Genomic DNA, 24007 nt, shown 5'->3' with positions numbered 1-24007 from the left:
CCAAGGGTCAAGCTTCTTGGACCCAAAAGCTAACAAAGTGGAAATAAGGAGATCTAATAAACTAATAGACAAGTTAGAAGCTTGATTACCAGAAAATGAAGGGAATGAGATGTTGCTTCTAGATCTACAATCTTCGCTTGGAGTCCTTTAGCTTCTTCTTCTTCTTCTACAAGCTTCAAATCACACAAGATCACTCAAAAATGGCTCACACACTCACATAATGCTCTAGGGTTTCATCGATTAGGGTTTGGGACTTGGAGGCTGGAAATGAGGCCATGAGGTGGGGATTAAGATGCCTAAATAGGGTGCAAAACCCCGAAACTAGGGTTTCACTCTAGCAGACCTACTCGCCGAGTTGCGGGCTCTCAACTCGTCGAGTAGACTGCTTAAAACCCCGTGTCCAGTCCCGTTTCTACTCGACGAGTCTGGGGCTCCCAACCAGTCTAGTAGCTCTACAAAAATAAATAAATTATAATTAAATGTGTACTAGGAAGCAGACGTTACAGTTCAGTTCGGTCCAATTCCGGGTACTAAACCGGGTTTCGGGTTTTGGACCCAATTAAAATTTAGAACACATAAAAAATGCACTTTAAAAAAAAACTGTATTTTTTATAAAAAAAAATTGCGTGTTTGAATAAAAAACAACACTATTTATAATTTTTTTTTTTTAAAAAAAAACTACACTTTAACAACTTTTATTTGTAAAAGGCAACAAATAACAACACCTTAAAAAATGTAACTTTTATAATAAAAAAACTGGATGTTTAACAAAAAACAACACTATTAATAAAAAACTGCACTAAACAATTTTTATTTGTAAAAAACTACACTATTCATAAAAAAACTGCACTCTTTATATAAAAAATACATATTTTTACAAAAAAAACACTATTAATAAGGAAAAATATACTTTTTTTTTTAATAAAAAACAGCAAAAAAAAAAAAAACATTTTTACCTTTAATTTCATCTTCAAATAACGCATCTTTTAATAATTCAATATTATTATCTGTAAAATGAATTAAGGTGAAAATATTTTTCGATCCGATCTAGATTAAATCTCGAATTTTGGGTACGATCCGGTACAAACCCAAAACCAATTATTAGTGAAACAAAATCTGAAAACCGGCCCACTAATATGAATATTCGGTCTGGTCCCCATTTTTTTCTGGTCCGGTCAATCCAACGGATCATATGCTCATCTCTAGTATAAATGCTGAAAAGGGTTATGTAAGTTAATTTCAAAACAAAATCCGAAAACCGGCCCACTAATATGAATATTCGGTCCAGTTCCCATTTTTTTCTGGTCCGGTCGATCCAACGGATCATATGTTCATCCCTAATATAAATGCTGAAAAGGATTATGTAAGTTAATTTCAAAACACAATAGCTGCTTCTTGTGCATGGTGCATTTTAGGCATCACTTTTAGCTATAGTGCCCAATATAAAAGTAACGATTAAATAGAAATAGTATAATGCCCAATATAAGTAAAGTTGAGAAAAATTTAGAGACTATTTTTTGTAAGTTGGATATTTTTAAAGAATCGATAAAAATGTAGTAGATATAACCGTAAAAAAAGTTATTGTGATGGGTACAATCTATTTTTAATTAAACTTAACAATTATGTTGATAAAAATATATATATATATATATAATTATATTTGTTGGTAGAAAAGTATGTAAAATCCATACCATTGCACATACCGATTTTACAATGTACATATAAAAATATAGTTTTTTAGGATAAAAGTGAAAAAAAAAAGTTAAAGGGCCTCAAATGGCAAATAAAAAAAGATATCTATTGTAATAACATATATATTATAATGATAAAAAACTAAAAAAAAAAAAATGAAAGAAAAAAGGTTGCAAATGGCAAGCTAATTGGGTTGTAAGGGTAAAAAGTGAAAAATAAGGGTTTGTAAGTTGGTAACTTATGAAATAGAACGATAAAACTATAAGGACAATTATATAAGTTAATTTCAAAACAATTCAAATATTAAATTTTACTGCTTCTTATACATGGTGCATTTTAGGTAGCATTTTAGCTACAGTGTTCATATCTCTTAAACCAATGTTTACTTAATGTATATATAAATACACATCGTGAACAAACTTTACGTTGTTTTTTTTTTTTTTCCCAAAAAGTGTAAAGTTTTAAAAGAATCTCTTAAATAGTGAATCTAGTTTTGATTAAGACGAGATAGCGAAAAATGAAAAATAGAAACATAGGAGACAATAGCAAACACTGCAAAAGGTACAATCATCTGATGCGATAGAGGATAGAAGGCTACATGGGCATTGACCAATCATGTTGACGTGGTCGACGGATCAGACGGTACCAACCCAACCCAATCATCCATACGTGCAGAGAGAGCAGTGCAGTGCAGTGGAGTGGGGCATCATGTTCTACTACTCAGTAATATTTCTGTATATTTTATATGATCTATCATCATCACCATCATTTCCTTTCGTCCTTTAAAAACAATTTATTCACCTTAAAAACACACAATAAAATCATCTTAAAGGCAACCAACTTTTTCTTTTTAAGAAATACAAACGTAAATTGGGTTCAGTTGTGTATTATAAAATTCAACAAAAATTCTTTTATCTCTCAATATATATAGGTATATACTTACCGTATATAATTATTAGTCATTAGGGCATGTTTGCGTGTTACGGCGTAAACATCACCCCAAAGGTGGTGTGTTTTGCGGTTTGTGCTATGGCGATCCTTCATGGTTCAAATGACGGGACTTTGACGGGTAAAAAACATCTCCAACGGTCATATGACGGTCTTAAGTGTTAAAACAAGTTATTTTTTTACAAAATTATGTAGATACCAAACTATAATTTACACTATTACATTCTATATAATTTTTTCTATTTATTTTCAAAACCTTGGATTAAATTTGAACACTCAAAACACCCCATATTATGATAGACCACCCAAGGGTTTACCAATTTGTAACATAGAACACCTTATGTTACACCAATTCAATAGCAAACATATTTCAACAACCCATTTTCGTACCAACATTTCTAACTAAACACTTACCCACAATCTGCGTACCAGCAAAACTACACACAACTCAACCCAGTAAAGTTTCAATAAAACCCTTACCCACAAAAAAAAAAAAAAAAAAAACATTTCTATACCGGCAACCACAATCTTCCAATCCCCAACCTTCGCATACTCAAATATATGATAATGAAGGTGAAATATTCATCGGAACTTAAGCACTGAAATAAAAAAGCAACGCAGACAAAAAATAAATCGACAGTTTCGGGCAAAGGAAAAACGAAGTGGTTTGAAGGCGAGGAAGCAACTTCGGTTCAAGCTTAGATAACGGTCTCTGATGATTCTCGAAAAGGCAACAACCAATCTTCGACAACTTTTCGGGAGTAAATTCCAGCATGCTTCCCCAAAATAATGGTAAAAAGCATTTTCTTGAGCATCAACAAGCTAACCGGAAACTGGCGCGGGTTAAAGCTTGCTTACACCAACTTCAATTACATATCTAATAATCTTACAAATGTGCATACTAGTGGTGCAAACGATTTCGACATTTTAACTACAACGCTTGAATCTTACGAAGCAAAACACAAAGGTCGATCATTTTCCAATAAAAAATCATGGTGTGTTTGCCGTATAGGACCAACGTGGGTGCTTCAACCGAAATACACTTTGCAACCAAGTGGATCAAAACAGTCATGAACATTGGAGATGCATGTCGATATAAGACTCGAGAGGGATCATCATCGGAAAAGAAAACATTATCGAATATGTTGTAAATATGCTTCTATCGAAACTCAATCTACATCTGGAACTTATAATAAGAAATCCTAAAACAAAAAGAAAATCAACTTGTAGCAACAAAAGTTAGCTATATATAACAACAAAAATTGGCTATCGAACAACAAATGATGACCGACATGCAAATGTTGAGCATAGATCTATATCCAAACATTTCTTCATGCAACCTCGAGGCATTCAACAAATGAAATATTGAATATGTAACATCCAATTTTTAGGATCCATTTAAGTATCAAATTGAAATTTTTAAGTTTTAGAGATTTCTCTAGCTGGTGGTGCAAGCGATTGATGGTCGTGGCATAACCTTGTCGGGGTGTGACTGTTAATGAGGCTCGTGGTGTGGCCATTAATGAGGCTCGCGGCGTGAAGGTTCTGATGGTTCACACCCTAGAATCCTTGGGATTTGGGAATATATAAGTGCATATTCCCTTAAGGTTTCGTCATTTGTCAGTTCCTACCTCCAAAGAGCATTCTCTCATCTAAACCCTAACCCCTTTTGGTGCTTTGTAATCTTTTTACTTCCTTAGTGTGAATTTGAAGAATAAGATTGGATTTTGGTGTTTTTTGAAGAAATCCATTAAAATTTCTACTTTATTGAGATCTCATCTAGCTTTATAAGTCTCCAAGATTGAATCTTTCTAGGATTTTGCATTCTAGATCTAGGTTGCTAGTGATTTTATAGTCATTTTAGTCCCATAATATTTGTGCTCTGGGAGTTTGAAGAACTCCATAACTTAAGGATGAAATTTCGATGATTATGGACCTTTCATGATGGATAAAAAGGGCATTTATGTGCTTATCTTGAGCCATGCACTTGGTATTAACTCTTTTTGGGAGTTTTTTGACTTAGGGTTTCGATTTGTTGCTACTTAAACCTTGGTGATGGATAAAGTTGAAAACTTTATCCATTAGGACCATTAGGAGATTCAGATATGAAGAATTAGACTTTTGTACTTAAGGGATTAAGTCCTTAAGAAGAAGGTTCTTAAGTCAATTTTACAGTGCAAGATTTAGGAAAAATTACGCATATTTTTTCACATATTGGTGGCGACGTGATGAGCCAATGGTCTTGGCATGACCATTGACTCTTTGAAAAGTTTGACTTTTGGTCAAACTTGTTAGGATTTGAGTTATAAGCTGAGTATAGACATGTATATGGTTTCTAGGTGGTTAATGAGACCAGACTTGTGGATATTTGTGTGTGGTTTTAATTATCCAGACTTCCTATCAGGTGAGCTATCTTACTATACTATGTATTACAATATGTATCATTGTATAATAGAATATAAGGATTGTTAGGGTAGGTTGTATGAGTAGACTTTTTATAGTCTTCTATATGATTGGTTGTTGTTATATTATTCATTCATATGATTGTATGAGGAATTAATGGTGGAAAGGATAAAGCTCATGAGCTTATAGACTCATGTTGAACTCGGAACGACGATATGTCGAGAGTCCAGATACACATGTTATCAGTGGAACGACTAGAGGTCGTGAGCCGTTGTTTGTATATATTATTTATGTACTGTGATATATAGTATTTTTGGGAACTCACTAGGCTCTATGTTTACAGTTGTGGATTAAAAGTTTTCAATTTGTGCTTCTGGTAGTGAGAAGGCTCTTGCTCGACCGTGACGCATGCGCATCTCCTATGTTTATGTTATTTAGCTTCCGCATTTTCTAATACATTTATTGGTTACGATGACTTGAATCTTTTAGGATTGAGATTTTTATGAAATATGGTTTTGAAATGTTTAATTTATTTTTGCAAAATAACGATCTAGTTTTTGAATTTTTGATGTTACAAAATCCATGAAATGTTAGGCATTTAATATTTTTTATTTATGCAAGTTTTAAATATTATTTAAGTCTTAGATAAAGTTATTTTAGTTATAGTTAATGTATCTTTATTTAGTTTATTACAAGTAACTTAACTATATATAAACTTTGTATTAAAATAAATAATAAATTAAGATGATACTGGTGAAATGGAGTGGTCATCATTTCCAAAGGTGTGACAATGAGGTGACTGCACTTTTGGATAGATTGACCTCTCTTCAGTAATTTAGTCATATCTAATGACTTGTAACTCCAATTAAAAAGATTCAAGATGTTGTGAAAATTGGACAAAATTTCGGACGAATTTTATGTTTGTGCCAAAGTAGGAATTCCAGTTCCCACAATGTGGTGGATAAAGAAATTGTGAAAAAAAATGTGCGTCGATTTACAAGGTTGAATACGACAAGCATTCTAGCTCCCACAAAGTGGCAAGTCTTTCACCATTTCGTGGTGATGTTAAAACCTATAAATTAATCCAGAAACTAACCATAATGATATATCTTTGAATCCCATTCGGTTCATGGAAAAATAAACCCCCAGGTTGCAATTTTGAGAATCTAGAATGCTGCAAGAGGGTCGATAAGCTGATATGGAATGAAATTCTGAAGGATTCGACAACGGATTCGTGATGGGAATCTTCCATTTTACTTTTTTGATCATGACTAGTATTCCAATTGTGCTCCTTCTATTTTTACTTTCTAAAAATAGGTGTTAAAATCATTTGCTTTTGCTTGGAGTAGATGAACATCATTATTATGAGTTGAATTCAATAATTTGGATTCTATTAGTTTGGTTATTAATTGTATTTTATTTACTAGATAACCTATCATGTTAAAGTTATGATTATTATTACTTACTGTTGAGTTATGTGGAGTTTAGATAACCAATCTGATTACATTGACTTGAATCTTAACTATTTTATGACTACAAACCGTTAGGACTAGAGATCGAACAAATCCTAGGGTTAGGTAATATTAATTGGTGATTTTGGTTGTGTTAGAGAGTTTGGATATCCATTTTATGCTTCAATTGATTGTCATGACTATTGATGAGAAATCACTAGATCATATTTGCCATACTCCAAATATATATTAAGGTAATTATGTGTTCACCTTGTTCTCCAAATCAAGAGCCTTGGAGGCTAATCCTTCAAGCTATTGGATAAGTCTAAGACATAATTGAGCTTTATGATCAACTGCAACAAAATGGCAAGCCTCCAGATGTGAAGTTGTTGGCAACTGAAGTAAAGCATCAATGTAAAGACTATAAAACATGAGTTTTAAGATAAATTAACCAGTACAAAATTCTTGGCATTAACGAAATTGGTAAAAAAAGTGAGTAAATGTAAGCCCCAAAACACTTAGATCAATACGATATCAATCAAACTATCTAAAGAAAGTGGAATATAAATCAGATAGTGATTCAAGAACACACAAATAACTCTTAATGCACACGATTTATTAGTTGAAATCGTCTGGTACACCAAGAACTTATTAACAGTCGGATACAATAATGATGAACAACTAGAACTCCTAAACAACTGAAAATCTATACAAACCTAGTACAAAGCCTTAACAGGTCCAAGCACATGCTGACCGAAATCACTATGTGATTTCGGTCCCCATAACCAAAAACACCATAAGCCCACTAACAATAAACATTCCTAAGCCCAAGTACAATTATAAACTAGAAACCCAACATAAACCATTTTAATATGACCTAACAATCTCCCTCCTTGGTTTATTGATGGCTGACTTTACGGATTCTCCATAAGATGAACATCAGAATCAGCCAACGCTCCTACCCACAACCTCTTATCAATGATTTTCGGTATCATGTCGGTGAAAGCCTTTGCAGCAGCTTCAAACATTTCATTTTCCACCATAAGCTGATGTTTGGATCAAGTAAGAATGTCATGCTCACCAAATTTCAGCAAATACCTAGGATCAACAAGACGGATTTGATCCTTTTTCAACTTGATTACGACAGTCGTTGTAGCCTCATCATATACCCAATATAGTAAATCATTCAAAGAGCCATCAGGTACACGCTGAGTGATAGGGATCCTTTTCACTTTATTTGTAAGCAGCCACATAGCATTCACCATAGTCTTGTTGGTGCGGGAATCAATGACATCCTTGGAATTTTTTAATGAATGATGATGCTGTTTTCAAGCCTTAAACATTCTGCTTCTCTTTGACTTCTAGGAACTTCTTAAACGCCCATGCCTTTGGTTCATTTGTTGGATTGTATAAAGGTGCGTGGACGAGCTTTGTAAGATCAAATTTTGTCCAAGACACAAATTCAATATGTTCTATTTGTACTTAATGTTTCTGCTCTTTTGCTTTACAATGCACATCTTCTTATCAACTTCATATCCCCACATATGAATTCCAGAGCAATCACCATATCTGTTAGCAAATTTTCTCTTTCTGATTTCTTTGATAAACATCTTTGGGTGATCACTAGGTGCAGTCTGATCTGAGTTTTTCATCAGAAGCATTTTTTCTTTCTTCAGTGTAACATTCGGGCTCCCAAGTACATTAGCCTTTTATTTATTTATTTTTGAGATCTGTTGAGTAACTCGATGAGTTGGTTCCTCAACTCGTCGAGTAGAGACTGATTGACCACGCAGGTCTAAAAACCGACTCGACGAGTCAGAGAGCCGACTCGCCGAGTAGGCGCTGCGAGATGAAACCCTAAATCCCCGGGTTTGGGGCCTATTTAAGTAAACTTATGTCCTTATTTCCTCCTCACAAGCTGCCCAATTCCCCTGACTGAAACCCTAATCGGCCATTGATCTAAGAGAGAGGGTGTGAGCTAATATTGAGTGTTTTAGTGGATCTTTTAGAAGGAAAGGAGTGAGATACAAGCAAGGAACGAGGAGAGGCTGTGAGATCTTGCATTCTTTCACTAGGGGCTTTTATGGAAGGTAAAAAGATTACACCTTTATCATCTTATAAGTTGGATCTCTTTAGTATGGGATTTAGGGCTTTTACCACCTTTTGTTGGGACAATGAGTGCATGGATTCTATTAGGAGGTCTAGACTTCAGATCTGGACCTTGTGAGGTCCATAGAGTCCAAAGGTCCCAATTTTATTTAGCCATATAAGAGTTATTGTGCTTAAACCCCTTTGTTAGAGTTGTATTGGCATGTTGGAGCAAAATGTTTCATACATGAACGTAAAGATAGAAGCTTTATGTGAAATTCGAGCCTTGGGAGCCTAGATCTAGAGTGTAGAGTGGTAGATCTGCCTTAAAACATCTGAATGAGAAACTGACTTAAGGGACTCGACGAGTCAACGAGATGACTTAACAAGTCGGCTAGGGTTTTCACCCAATGAGTCTGCACATGGGTAACTCGGCAAGTTGATGCAACAACTCGGCGAGTTAAACTGGATGTTTACGATATTTCAGAAAAAACAAGGGGACTCAACGAGTCACGTAGATGTACTCGGTGAGTCTGGTGAACATGGACTGTCGAATTGACTTCTATTGACTTTAGGGTTTGGTCAAGACAGGGATTATGGGGACAATGGAGGGGTAAAATGGTCTTTTACCCATTCCAAGAGTTAGAGAGAGAGAGAGAGAATAACCTTTGGTTTATTTTGAGTTGTGAATAGAGTGGTGATGTGCACGAAAGTACCCATTAATTTTAATATTTATAACCTAACAAACTTAGACTAACTATGCACTTATAGGCAGTGTACCTAGTCAGATTACAGTATGGCTTAGGTAAGTCGGGTGTCGATCACAGGGAACGGTGGATTAATTTAATATATTTGATTATAGGTTACAGGTTGCACGAAAAGAATAAAGAAATAAATCTCAAACTAACGATTAATTAACCATTCTCGATAAACTAACAGGAAAAACAAATCTCTTTAGGTACTTTGGTTTAGACAAATTCCACCTTGAAAACATAAACAATTGCATACACAAATTCATTTATTCATGTTCACCGATTCCTAAATTGATTAGATTCATGTTCACTATAACTAATCCTTTAGCAAACAAGTTAATTCAAATAGTGATCAATTGATTAAACTAACATGCTTCCCAGTGTTCAGTTCGTATCAAGCAAGACTTGTAAACTTAGTTAATTTAAACATTTAATTAACCTCTTGTTGATGGTCATCAAACAAGGCTCACACATTAACTTATTTATTCCCATGTTAATCCTAGTTTCACATTCGTTATTTCTAGTCTTATAATCTCAATGGTCATCAAAAATCATAAGAGACAAGCAAATCAAGCAGGTTTTCATACAACTTAATTCACTTAACAATTAACAGCAAATAATCATCATTAACACATGATGATCTTTGAACAAGCTTGGCAAGATAAATTAAACACAAATAAATTATTTGACATAACAATTAGTCTAAGAATCAAAACTTCATTCAATCATAAACACAAAGTAAAAGGTTTTTACACCCAAATCAGAAACTAAATACAGAAAGTACCATAAGGAAGTGCTAAACATGGTCACGTTAGCAATCCATATGATTACCGACATGTATCTGCTCTCCAATCCTTCAGATCTCTGCTCCCGTTAGCTTAACGGCCTTCCGGCCGCCTTCTAGACCCTCAAAACGGCTTAACAGAAGTTAATTGTCGACTAAATTAGGTTAGAAGTCGAATCCCCCCTCCTGGTTAGCTAAAAATCGACATTTATAATCTTTGTGGCCGACCTAAGTACGTTGGGCGTACTATGGATTACGCGGCACGTACTATGGATAATCACGTGATCATGTATATCCGGTGCAAGCAGGTACGCGGGGCGTACTCGCGACCTCAGCACCCTTTTCTTTCTTTTAGCTTCTAAGCCCGGTTTCTGCTTCAGTCTTTTCTTTTGTGCTTTATTGACAACAAATAGCTGCAAAACATAATTCAAAGTATTATGAGTACTCTTTAGTTCTAAAATAGAATAAATAAGGCCAAAATATTAAGATAAAGTGCATAAAAATATATCTAAAAATACACATATCAAAATACCCCACACTTAGCCTTTGCTTGCCCCCAAGCAAATTTACTTTTATTTTACCAATATCGCACTAAACAATCCATTTAAAACTCAGCCATTATGCCAAGACCTCAACGCATGCATTTGTGTCTAAAATTTTCCTAAGTACCCCCCCCCCCCCCATACTTTAAATACTCACAATCTTCATAAACACTTGCCCACTTTTTCCGAACAATGCTCATTTTATGCAACCCTCCGAATCCATCCTCAGAAAACCTCCTAACCTCAAGGTATTTTTAGTTGAGCAACCTAAGCATACATAATCTAGAATTACAATTTATGATACCACTATGGAGCTTTCTTTGAATTCTTCATTTCTCTGAACAATTTGATCTTTGATTTCTTTGAATTCACCAACTTATTTGATTTGATTTCTTGGTATCTTCAACTTTTTGGATTTCTTGGAATTTTGATCTTTTGATCTTCACTTTATTTGCTCCAAAATTCTTCAAACTTTTTCGTAATTCTCTCTTTTTTTTTTTACATGTACCTCTCTTTTTTCACTCAAAACCTACATGCTTAAGCAGAGGCGCTCAACCTCAACCTTTATTGGTTAATGATAATAATTTTCCTGGATACATTTCAGGTTTAGGCTGCTAAACATATTGCATCCTTCAAACCGAGCGGGGTTATGTTTTTGTTCCATGATTTCACTAAAATAAGGGAAGCCACAAATGCATTATAACGTATATTGGCTCAACTAAACATTTGAGTTCTCATCGGATCATCTCATACAATATTAGCAAAATTTTAAATTATCACTAGATTTTTCTAAATTAAACTATTATTTCAAGTTTTCTTTTAAATTTTTAAATTTCCCTAAATCTAGCAATTTCCAACTATTATATTTCATTTTTATAATTTACTTTTACCGACCCCCTACCCCACACTTATTTCATACAATGCCCTCATTGTATGCTAAAACAAATTAAGAACATAAAAAGGGAGAAAAAGGAACAGACTCCCCTGGGTAGTTGTGGCGAGATCGAATGGGGCTGCTACAGGTTGCTTCAACTATTGCTGAAAAACTGAAAACTGGAACTGCTGCTTCTAAATTTGCCGAAAAATAAAATCAAGACCGCCATTTTTGAAAATGTGGTACAAAATATTGCAATTAGATGCAATGTATAATAACCATGACGTGGGAAAGTGTCGACCACGTCGTCTCGTCAAGAATGACATCCTCTTCTCGCGATGAAAAATCCCCCACAACATAGGAAAGTGTCAACCATGTCGTGGCAGCCGGGATGATACTTCTTCCTCGCGTCGAAATACAACTCTAATAAATATGTACCCCATACTTATGACAAATTGTGGGTCTTGACTATAATCTTCGAACTCTCACATGGCTCTCTAGCAACAGTCGGACCTAGCTGCTGAACTTACTGCCAGCTTCCTAAGGGCGAATATTCTGCATAAATCTAAACAACCATAGAGCATCAACATGGAAAACAAAAGTAAAACAAACTAAATCAAAGTTTAATTACATACCAAATACTAAAAACTAAACTTAAACTAAAATTAACACAAAACAAACAAATAAACAAAATAAAAAGGATCACTCGTCATCTCCATCATCATGTGGCTGTGTCCCAGAAGTACCGGCCCCGTCAAATCGTGACTGGAATGGTGGTGGAAAGGAAACCGAATACTGAAATCCTTGATGGGCAAAGAATGCATTCAACGCATTCCCTTGCCACCGCTGTTGCGCGTCCACATGTGCAACATACTCGCTAAGGTTCTGGACCCTCAAGTCAAGACGATCAATGCCCTGAGCTAAATAGCGCATATCAATCTCCGGCTCAGGTCCCTGCTGCGCTCCCCGAGGAGCAGGTCTACGCCGCGGGACCCGTCTCGGCTGTGGCTCGGCGGCACCCTCCTCATCCGCCACATCATCTGCTCGAACCCTCAAAACACCATCTCCGCCCCGCTCTAATACGCGCATTGACTCCAATAGCTGAAGACTCATCGGCCTCATGTCGTGAAACACCATCGATCTCGTGATCTCACGTGTCATCAACTGATATGATCGAGCTAATCGTGTGATAAAATGCCCTCCGCATATCGGGCTATCTCCACGAAGTCCCCTGGCCCTCCGTCCCAAGTATGCAGCTAAAGCAACTGGAAGGTTCAGGTGCCTCCCTGGAGTAACTAGTGCCCATAGGAAATACAGGTCTGTCGAAGGCACTCTCTCGCTATTCTTGTGATGCGTGAGAGACATAGAAATCAACCGGTGCAACATTCGGTATGTAGTAGACCGAATCATCCCCCCTCGAGCGGTAGATGGTGTATAAATTCCTCCCGTAATCTCGACCCAAAAAGTGTTCTCATTGTAGTCCTCCGGCCGCTCCGTGAGACAGTCAGCAAGAAAAGTAGGGAAGTGGACACTCCTTGTCTCATCGGCTGTGTAAATACCCACCCGAGTAGCAAGCTCTATCACGCTGCATTCCCGGCTCACTCCTCCCAGTCTGAAAACAAAGGCTGTCCTGTCATTGAGTGACTTCCTAGGATCATAGGAAACTGTAGCATAGAACTCCAGCAAAAACTCCCGATATACCGGCTCCTGGATCCTGAACAAACGCGCCCATCCCTGACACACAAACAATTCCACCCCACTCGCGTCCGAGTGTGTGTATTGCAAAAATTCCTGGATCAATGCAGCAAGTCCAGTCCTGGTAGCCAACTCCCAGTCGAAAGAGGGTGCAATATCAATCTCCTTTGTGAGAAGCAGGCTCAAGTTGGTGCTATAACGCGCCCTGGTAGCATCGCTCAGTGTTTGCGGAAATTGTAAAAAGCGATGATCGGTCACATCCTTGGGAGGGTTGGTTCTTTGTGCCCTTCGAGCCATAATCTGCACATATTAACACAAAACCCAAAACCAAACGAAATATCACATCATTAATAATTTTTAAACCAAGAAAATTGATCCTTGGACATGGAATTTATGTGGGGCGGACGTCCAGGCACATGAAACTGACCCTGTTTGTTTTCTTATTCCCATCTCATAAACCATATCCAAATAACGCAGCAAGGGCATCAGCGCAGTCAATTTATTTATTTATTTATTTATTTTTAAACATTGCTTGGTCAACAAGATCGTAGGAAAGAACTCGGGACCTCCCTAAAAATATGAATCAATCTCTATAAATTCTTTATCTATTTGAAAACATTTATAAGGGAAACATGCATAACGGTCAAAAATTGAAGCCAGAGTCAAGAACTCGAAGTCACAGGGGTACACTTGGCGTACGACCCTAAGCTCGAATCGGTAAACGTGGGACGGAATTAAGACGAAATTAAGCTCGAGGGTTTAATGTATTAACCGAAATCGGTTCATTCAAGCCCTAATCAACACATACATTTGCAAAATCGGCCCTAATTCGAAAAATATATAAACCCTAGATTTCAAGCAAAAGCTAAATGCAGCTTATTCCTTTGAATTAAACACAAATCCAAGCTATTGAGTATCCGAAATACTTACTTGTGTGGTGGATTTAACAAGAAACGAGAGAGAATCGAGAATCTTGAGAGAAGCTGTCGTCACAGTTCTTGCGAGAAAGGAGAAGAGGGAAAAGAATAAAGAAGAAGTCAACGGGTCAAAAGATATACCTGGTCGCCGTGTTACGCGGGGCGTACTCAAGAGTACGCGGGGCGTACCTCAACCCCCTGAAATGTTCATTCGCGATCCGGGGCATATTACGCATGGCGTACGTAAACATACGCGGGGCGTAATGAAATTTAACTTTCTTCTTTTAATTGAATTTCCTTTTCTTTTTAATCATTTCATCTAGGAACTTAAAACTTATTTAATTTTTCCTTTTTAATTTCTTAAGCTAATGATGACTTCGCGATGAGTGATAAAAAAAATTTGAGATGTCATAATCACTTATCTTTGTCAAGATCAAACAACAATAGTTGATCAAAAACCTTTGCATGCAAGAATTGGTTTGCGAAAACACCCACTTTCAGGACCCGTTAGAATATTTCCTTTGTTTTCCTTGCACCATTAACTAGAAGCGGAACAAGAAGTGACCTAACTAGTCAAGAACAACAAGAGCTCGGTCTTCCACTTAACCACCACAATGCGCCTTGCTATACTACGCCTCATGGATCGAGTTGGAAAAATCAACAAAGTAGTAGGCTAAGCAGGTCAAGAATTCCCTAATCGCTTTCATTCTCGAAACCCATGCAAAAAGTAAAGTCAAGCAATGTGTACAATCCCGAATTCCTGCAAAATAAAAACAAGAACCTTCCCGACAAGTGAAAAGATATCATCGAAAATCAAACTAAAAAATTGAGAACTAACTAAAAACAAATAACGAATAATCAAATAAAATAAATTACTGACAAGCCGTTCCCCGGCAGCGGCGCCAAAAACTTGATGTGCACGAAAGTACCCATTAATTTTAATATTTATAACCTAACAAACTTAGACTAACTATGCACTTATAGGCAGTGTACCTAGTCAGATTACAGTATAGCTTAGGTAAGTCGGGTGTCGATCACAGGGAACGGTGGATTAATTTAATATATTTGATTATAGGTTACAGGTTGCACGAAAAGAATAAAGAAATAAATCTCAAACTAACGATTAATTAACCATTCTCGATAAACTAACAGGAAAAACAAATCTCTTTAGGTACTTTGGTTTAGACAAATTCCACCTTGAAAACATAAACAATTGCATACACAAATTCATTTATTCATGTTCACCGATTCCTAAATTGATTAGATTCATGTTCACTATAACTAATCCTTTAGCAAACAAGTTAATTCAAATAGTGATCAATTGATTAAACTAACATGCTTCCCAGTGTTCAGTTCGTATCAAGCAAGACTTGTAAACTTAGTTAATTTAAACATTTAATTAACCTCTTGTTGATGGTCATCAAACAAGGCTCACACATTAACTTATTTATTCCCATGTTAATCCTAGTTTCACATTCGTTATTTCTAGTCTTATAATCTCAATGGTCATCAAAAATCATAAGAGACAAGCAAATCAAGCAGGTTTTCATACAACTTAATTCACTTAACAATTAACAGCAAATAATCATCATTAACACATGAGGATCTTTGAACAAGCTTGGCAAGATAAATTAAACACAAATAAATTATTTGACATAACAATTAGTCTAAGAATCAAAACTTCATTCAATCATAAACACAAAGTAAAAGGTTTTTACACCCAAATCAGAAACTAAATACAGAAAGTACCATAAGGAAGTGCTAAACATGGTCACGTTAGCAATCCATATGATTACCGACATGTATCTGCTCTCCAATCCTTCAGATCTCTGCTCCCGTTAGCTTAACGGCCTTCCGGCCGCCTTCTAGACCCTCAAAACGGCTTAACAGAAGTTAATTGTCGACTAAATTAGGTTAGAAGTCGAATCCCCCCTCCTGGTTAGCTAAAAATCGACATTTATAATCTTTGTGGCCGACCTAAGTACGCTGGGCGTACTATGGATTACGCGGCGCGTACTATGGATAATCACGCGATCATGTATATCCGGTGCAAGCAAGTACGCGGGGCGTACTCTTAAGGTACGCGGGGCGTACTCGCGACCTCAGCACCCTTTTCTTTCTTTTAGCTTCTAAGCCCGGTTTCCGCTTCAGTCTTTTCTTTTGTGCTTTATTGACGACAAATAGCTGCAAAACATAATTCAAAGTATTATGAGTACTCTTTAGTTCTAAAATAGAATAAATAAGGCCAAAATATTAAGATAAAGTGCATAAAAATATATCTAAAAATACACATATCAAGTGGTAATTAGAGATAATTATCATATGTGTTAGGCTGAGGCTAGTTCGTGATTCGTGTATGAGGTTATTACGTGCTTGCTTACGGGGTGAGTCTTCTCACTATACTTACCATGAGTGGTATCTATGTATGACTGGAGGGTCTTATGTGCTTACTTGAGTTATGTGAAATTATGCATTTTGTCTATGTGATATGTATTCTATATTATGTGTTTACTGAGATAGGACTGGAGGGTCCAAACCGAGTTGTAGTAATGGAGGGTTTCCACCGAGACATGATCGGAGGGTCCTCACCGAGACACATGACCGGAGGGTCCACACGAAGATGCATGAGACCGGAAGGTCTATGCTGAGTTATAGCCATTAGAGGCTTGTTATATGTGTATGTGGTATTTTGGGGGAACTCACTAAGCTTCGTGCTTACCGTGTTATGTGTTATGTGTTTCAGGTACTTCTCAGGACCGTGGGAAGGCATCGGCATGATTGTACATAGTTGTTCGAGATTATGTTAAGGATTCAAGGATTTGACTTTTGTTTGTGGATTTCTGTTGACATTTGAGACACTTATGGTTTTTATGAAATATAATATATGAGTTTTATGTGTTTTAAAAATGAAAATTTTGGTTTGAAAATTTATGTTGTTACATACAGCTTATCAAGTTTTCTTTGCTTCTCCTTTCTTTCTTTAGTTGTGACGGGGTTATAAGACAAAAATTGATCAAGGTTAGAATCTGGGGCAGGACAAACGATGAATCCTCAGATGTCTCTGAAGCTTTTCCATCATCAGAACCTGAAGTCTTGAACTCATCACCAAATTTTCCAATTTATTTGTCTTTAAGATCAAAACAAAGAGCTGTCAGTCCGCCAATATTGGCTTGAAGGTCTGAGATTTTCTTACTCTTTTGAGAATTTTCCTTTTCAAGCTCAAATACTCTCACATCCAAATTGCTAATCAGAAATTCCTTCTCAATGGACTCCTGCTTTAAACTTACGATCTCTTGTTTCAGCTCATAAATGGTTTATTGAGGGTCTTCATCACCTTGTTGCCCGGAGCCAATTGATATTCCCTTTCCTCTTGACTAAGGAATAAAGTCTTGAAAAGCAACTAGCTTGGATAGCTTGACAGATGCAAAATCGTGCTCTGGAGGAGGTGGGGTAGAAAACTTCCCGAGGCAAAAGTTTCCTCATTAGCTAAGAAGTCTTCACCAAAAATTGGGCTTTGATCATCTTGATTAACCTGGGCTGGTTCAACATTTGAAGTTGGTTGTTGTACTGGTACAGTAATAAGCTCTCCCGGCCTTGGATCTCTACGACTTTGCTTTCTTGGCACCATGGAGGCATTTGAATTTTCTTTATCACTCCCAGATGGAGACTTAGTAGTAACAGGAACTGCTTGGGGAGGCTTCCTCGTAGTTGACTGTAATTTTTTCGATAAAGGCTTCCATCTGTTTGGGCGTTGGATCGTTTGGTTGCTTGAAAATGTTGATTTCTATATATGTCTCAGTTGGAGAAATCACAACCCCATTGACTGGCTCCTTCGATGGTTTAAACACACGAACATCCTCATCAACATCATCATCATCATAATCATCATCATTATCATCATCATTAACATCATCATCATCATCATCATCATCATAATCATCATCATTATCATCATCATTAACATCATCATCATCATCATCATCATCATCATTAACATCATCAGAAACCTCAAACGAAAAATTGAGATTTGATTTTGATGGCGCCACATGTTCTTCGGCCACCATATCAATTGGAGCGCCAGCAGTTTAAATATCTTTTGTCTCTGCAAAATATCCAAATTTCACCAGTGCTTTTGTTCCCTTGAAAACAACCTTTGACGCTTTCTGTACTTGTTTCTTGAGTCGAAAGGTGTTTGGACCCAGGGATTTGACATCAAGAGTACTAGGGGTCCTTTTTAGCTCGGGATGCATGGAATCAAAGATCATTTGCAAAAACTGAGGATACATGAAGAAAAGATCCTTCTTTTCCCAGAAACGTTGCTCCTCATTTCGTTAAAAACAAATTTTGAGAAATTGTACTCCCAGTCCATTGTTAGCGCTACAAAGGCTGATGTTGTTGTTTGGCTTATCTCATCCGACCCGCCCTTTCTTCTAGATATGCAGCTAACAAAAGTATGGGCCAAAAATCTCCAGTAAGGGGCAAGTAGCTTCTTGACTGTTGGAGGAAAAATTCCTTCGTAGTTCATCTTCTTTAATACTTCTGTGATCTTGGCAGCAGAGAGTTCTGTTGGGAAAGCAGGCTGATCTCCGAACGGAAGCACTTCCCAAATAACTTGCTTTATAATAATAATTTGCTTGCCTTTCACATAGGATTCAATAGCACCAGCATCATTCGCTCATGCACAGTTGAACGATGCATTCCTCCAGAAATCATTAATTAGGTCCTTGCGTATGACTGGTTTGACACGTAGAGCGTTGGAAATTCTACAATTGTTCAAACCCACGATCATGGATTTGAATTCATTGTGCATGGCAGGTAGATCCATGAGATATCCAACGATATTATGAGAATCAACAAACTTCAACTGATGTGCCATTTATCTGCACCAAACGAGCCAAGTTAAAACAATAAAAATTAAAATTAAAATTTTATTTTCTCAAAATTTAAATTTTGATAAAAAATGTTGATTTTGGTCAAAACAGTGATTTTGATCAAACTTGAGATTTCAGTCAAAGAAGGACGTTTTCGGTCAGATTAAGCTATTTTTGGTCGGATCCAGGTCAAACCGAAAACCCGACGTTTCAAATTTTGAAACCCTCAATAATTTCGCCGGAAAACCAACTGTTAACCTCGTCGGAAACCCTTTGAAAACCTGCAAAAACTCCAAGAAAGGACATAAAAACTGAAGCATGCTACTTGAAATCCACATACGTAGTCAAAATTGCAAAGAGTCAGAGAAAATTTTGGTGATTTGAGTCGAGAATGAAGATTAAGAGATGAACAGTGAGCTAAAGAGGTTTTCACTTACGTTTTGATAGAAAAGAAGTGATTCGGCGATGGTAATGAAATTGAAACAGAAAACCCCATATTAGACACTAATATGGGTTCTCGGCCCTTGGGCCACCAAATTCGGTGGGCCCCAAATGAAAATCCATTTAACAAAACATTTAAAATTGATTTCGATAATTCATTTCTTAGATTAAAAATGGAAATATAGTAAAACGAAATTTTAAAATTTGAAATGAATGCAAAATAAAATAAAAATAAAATTTTTAGAAACAAAAATAAAATAAAATAAAACAAACACATTTTAATAAGTAAATTTAAATCCTTTGGGATCAAAGTTGTCAAGCAATTTAATATCGTTAGTCAGTACACACCTGGATGGATAGCTCTGGTCAATCACCAATATTGCGGTCCACTTAAACACAAATTATATTTGCAAGTCGGACAGATTATAAGTGACAAGACATTGTGATTATATTCCTAAATATAGCATTTTGCTGACGACGACCAATGATATTATTGTTTACTTAAATTCAACAGTGAGATCTACAGTCAACCTTTAGTCATGAACCAATTCAATTTAGCATGTTCCCCACTTCACGACATACCCTAGCAATCAAGGAATTCCAAAGAGCTCCTTACTTTAGGTGAGTGTTCAATTATTTGAGAGAGAAGATAGATATAGATATGCATATGTTGTATCCCAAGTCAGATCTCTTCCAATCACGCAAAGTGACAACATATGACTAACATAGATAGAGGGATAGAGAGATAGAAAGGTGCATATGTTGTGTCCCAGGTCGGATCTCTTCCAATCACATAGAGGGGAAAACATATGACTAACATAGATAGAGGGATAGAGAGATAGAAAGGTGTATATGCTATGTCCTAGGTCGGATCTCTTCCAATCACGTAGAGGGGACACCATATGACTAACATAGAAAGAGGGATAGAGAGATAGAAAGGTGTATATGCTATGTCCCAGGTCAGATCTCTTCCAATCATGCAGAGGGGACATCATATGACTAACATAGACAGACAGAGAGATGCATATGTTGCGTTCAGGTTAGATCTCTTGCAATCATGCAAATGGGACAACTATAACTATGATAAAAGATCATAAAGAAAAACAATTTCATACAGACCTACTTTATCAGACACCCCCCCCCCCCAGTCACCCTATCAACACTAGAATTAAGGATATAAGTCCATACATCGAAGAAGTGCTGAGCCACAGTTCTAGATGATAAGCAACTTTAATGTATTTCGCAAGCTCCTTTGTTTATCTCACTGCTTAATCTATTTGAGCGTCGTATGGTTAGTCCAAATGTAACTATCTAAGTCCAGATGAGTTAACACTGTCAAGTCCTTTCGTTTTCAATAGTTTCTAGTCCTTTCATTTTGAATCCTTCGTGCCTACCAACACATTGAACACAGAGTCTAAACAATTCAACTTCAGTGCATTAAACGTATTTCATATTGCCCTTTAACACTAAATTTCATATCACTTCCCAAGAACACTTACGCAAGAAGACATCTTTTGGATTTTTTTATTTTATAATTATTTTTGTAATTTTTGATTTTATATATTTTTATTTTTGATTTCTCCCCCTAAATTTGTGCATAGGGAAGAAAGGAAATAAAATAAATGTGCAAATTTAAACAAACAAAAAAATATAAAAAGTTAGTCTTTGAAACGAATCATTTTCAGAAAACCCACAAGCAAATTGAAACAAGCCTTACTGAAAGGTTTTGTGAACAAATTGGTCACATTATTTTTCTGTGTGTAGTTGTTCCAAACAAATGAGCTTACGCTTATAACAGTCTCGAATAAAATGAACTTTAATGTCAATGTGCTTAGTTTTTGAATGTTGAACGGGATTTTTGGCAATTTGAATGGCCGCATCATTATCATAGAAAATGGAGGTGTCAAGAAAATTCAAACTGTAATCCAAAAATTGATATTGAATCGAGATAACCTGAGAGCAGCAGGCTGAGGCGGTAACGTATTCAGACTCAATCATCGAGGTTGACACCGTTTGCTTTTTCTTGCATTGCCATGACACCAGTCGGTCCCCTAATAACTGACATCCACCCGATGTAGATTTCCTGTCAAAATCACAACCTCCATAGTTGTTGTTAGCAAAAGCATATAAATCAAATTCGGGATTTTTAGGATACCAAAGACCTAATTTAGGGTACCTTTAAGGTACCTAAAAATCCTTTTAACAGCAATTAAATGGGAAAGTTTAGAATTAGCCTGATAAGGAGCACATTGATAGATGACAAACATAATGCCAAGTCTGCTGGCAGTCAGATACATCAGAGATCCAATCATCAATTGATATTCAGTTTGATCTACGGATTCTCCTTCTGGATCTGGTGTCAACAGTGGTGTTTCTGACATTGGAGTGGAAGCAATTTTTGAATCTTTGAACCCGAAATTTTCTAGCATGTCTTCCACATATTTTCCTTGATGTAGTAAAATTTCGAATGAATCCTGTCGAACTTGTAACCCTAAAAACATTGTCATTTCATCCAACGAGCTCATCTCAAATCTTTTCTTCATTACTTTCTCGAACTCTTTCCATAGTGTTGTGTTGGTCTACCTAAAAATGAATCGTCTATGTAGATTTGGACGACAATTAAATATGCATCCACTTTTCTTGATGAATAACTTCTGATCGATCGCTCCCCTTGTGTACCCGTGCTCCAACAGATGATCAGTTAAGGTATCATACCAAGCTCTAGGATCCTGATGCAAACAATATAGAGCCTTGTCCAGTTTGAAGACATGATTTGAAAACTTTGGATTGAAAAACCTTGGTGGTTGATCAATATACATCTCCTCCTTCACGACTCCGTATAAAAAGGTTGTATTGACATCCATCTGATAAACTGTAAACCCCATGTGGGAAGCGTATGCTAGGAATATACGAATAGCTTCTAAATGCGCCACATGAACATACAGTTTGGTGTAGTCAAGACCCTCTATTTTCCTGAATCCACGAATGACCAAACAAGCTTTATTGCACACAATCACCCTGCTATCATCTTGCTTATTTCTGAACACCCAACATGTATCCAAAGACTTCTTGCCCTTCGGTAGCTCTAGCAACTGCCATACTTTCAACTTCTCGAACTGATTCAACTCTTCATGCATTGCATACACCCATCTCAGTTCATTTAGAGCCATGTACGCAATCTTTTGTTCTATTTGGGATATGAGGCACGAGTAAAGACACTCATTGACATATCCAGTTTGACTTCTGGTCTGAACCCCACTTTCTAGTGAACCAATAATGTATTGGATAGGATGACTGTGTTGAACACTGGTTGGGATTAGATGGCTGATATCATTAACTATGACTGGAAGATTTGTGATGTTTTCAGATCTGCCCACTGTTGAATCACGCCCTTTAGGCGTTCTGTAATCATGAGAAGTACTTGCCGTAAATTCATTTGCGAACGACTCTGGAAAGAAAAATTCCATGAAAGTTTGTGTGGCAGTTACATTGTCCCTTAAGAGAATGTCATCTTCTTCGGGAGTAAAGGGAGTGGCTTCGGTGTCGAAAATAGACTTTCGGACTGGTAAGGAAGGAGGTGTACTTGGTGTAGCTGCATCCATTGTAGGAGATTCAGGAATCACCACAAATGGTTTGTATGATCCAATGATAACTTCTTCCTCATCATCTTCAACAACTACACTTGAACATGAGTATGGCCCTGAAACATCATCTGAAAACACATTAAATGATTTAAATAAGGAAGTGTAATCAAATAACCAGTCGGGTCCAACCCGAGCGTCCATCGCGTTCTCTTCCAGCCAGCGCACATCGAATGACTCCACGATCTGTTTGGTGGATTTGTTATAAACTCGATAAGCAGTGTGTCCATCATATCCCACGAAATAGCAATCATCAGCTTTTGAGTTCAATTTAGGAGTAGGATCCAGGTGAAGTAGCATGCAAGGGCATCCAAAGATCCTAAAGTGAACAATGATTGGTTTGTGACCATATAGAATTTCATATGGGGTCTTCATCTAATTTTTGTTGATCAAAACATGGTTCTGAACATAGCACGCCATGTTAATGGATTCAGCCCAGAAAAATAGGTAATTTAGAGTCACAAAGCATAGTACTTGCTGCATCAATTAGAGTACGATTTAACTGCTCTGCTATGCTATTTTGTTTAGGTGTCCGACTAACACTGTACTTATCACTTTGAATCCCCTTCACCTTCTCGTTGGTCATATTTTCAATGAGCACAATAAACCTCTTGATAAGTTCAGCAATTTCACTTTTGTTGGACAAGAAGAAAACCCAGGTGAACCGTGAGTAATCATCGATTATAACCAAGCAATAAGAGTTCTTGTTGATGCTCAAAACATTCACGAGACCAAATAAATCCATATGTGGCAGTTGGAGGTTTGTGTTGATTAGTTTGGGCTTGTGTGGCTTGCGATAATGTTTGCCTTGAGCACAGGCTACACATTTATTAAAAGTGATGAAGTCCTTTATTAGAAGACCACAAACAATGTCATTCTTAGCAAGAAGATTGGGGTTATTAGTGTTT

At 36.7% G+C, this 24007-nt stretch overlaps 1 protein-coding gene across 1 annotated transcript; it reads right to left on the bottom strand.

Moving 5' to 3' along the window:
• Positions 1-22037: 22037 nt before the first annotated feature.
• Positions 22038-23474, bottom strand: LOC145030361 (uncharacterized). Its single transcript, XM_078978738.1, has one exon. It carries the CDS (start codon positions 23472-23474, stop codon positions 22038-22040), a length of 1437 nt encoding a protein of 478 aa, XP_078834864.1.
• Positions 23475-24007: the final 533 nt, after the last annotated feature.

The sequence above is a fragment of the Lactuca saligna genome, chromosome 2, assembly GCF_052625555.1.
Source record: "Lactuca saligna cultivar CGN05327 chromosome 2, ASM5262555v1, whole genome shotgun sequence".
NCBI lineage: Eukaryota > Viridiplantae > Streptophyta > Magnoliopsida > Asterales > Asteraceae > Lactuca > Lactuca saligna.
This window is presented reverse-complemented; position numbering and strand designations above follow the sequence as displayed.

Coding starts and splice junctions, on each gene's coding strand:
- LOC145030361 (XM_078978738.1), bottom strand. CDS start 23,474: ATGAAGACCCCATATGAAATTCTATATGGTCACAAACCAATCATTGTT.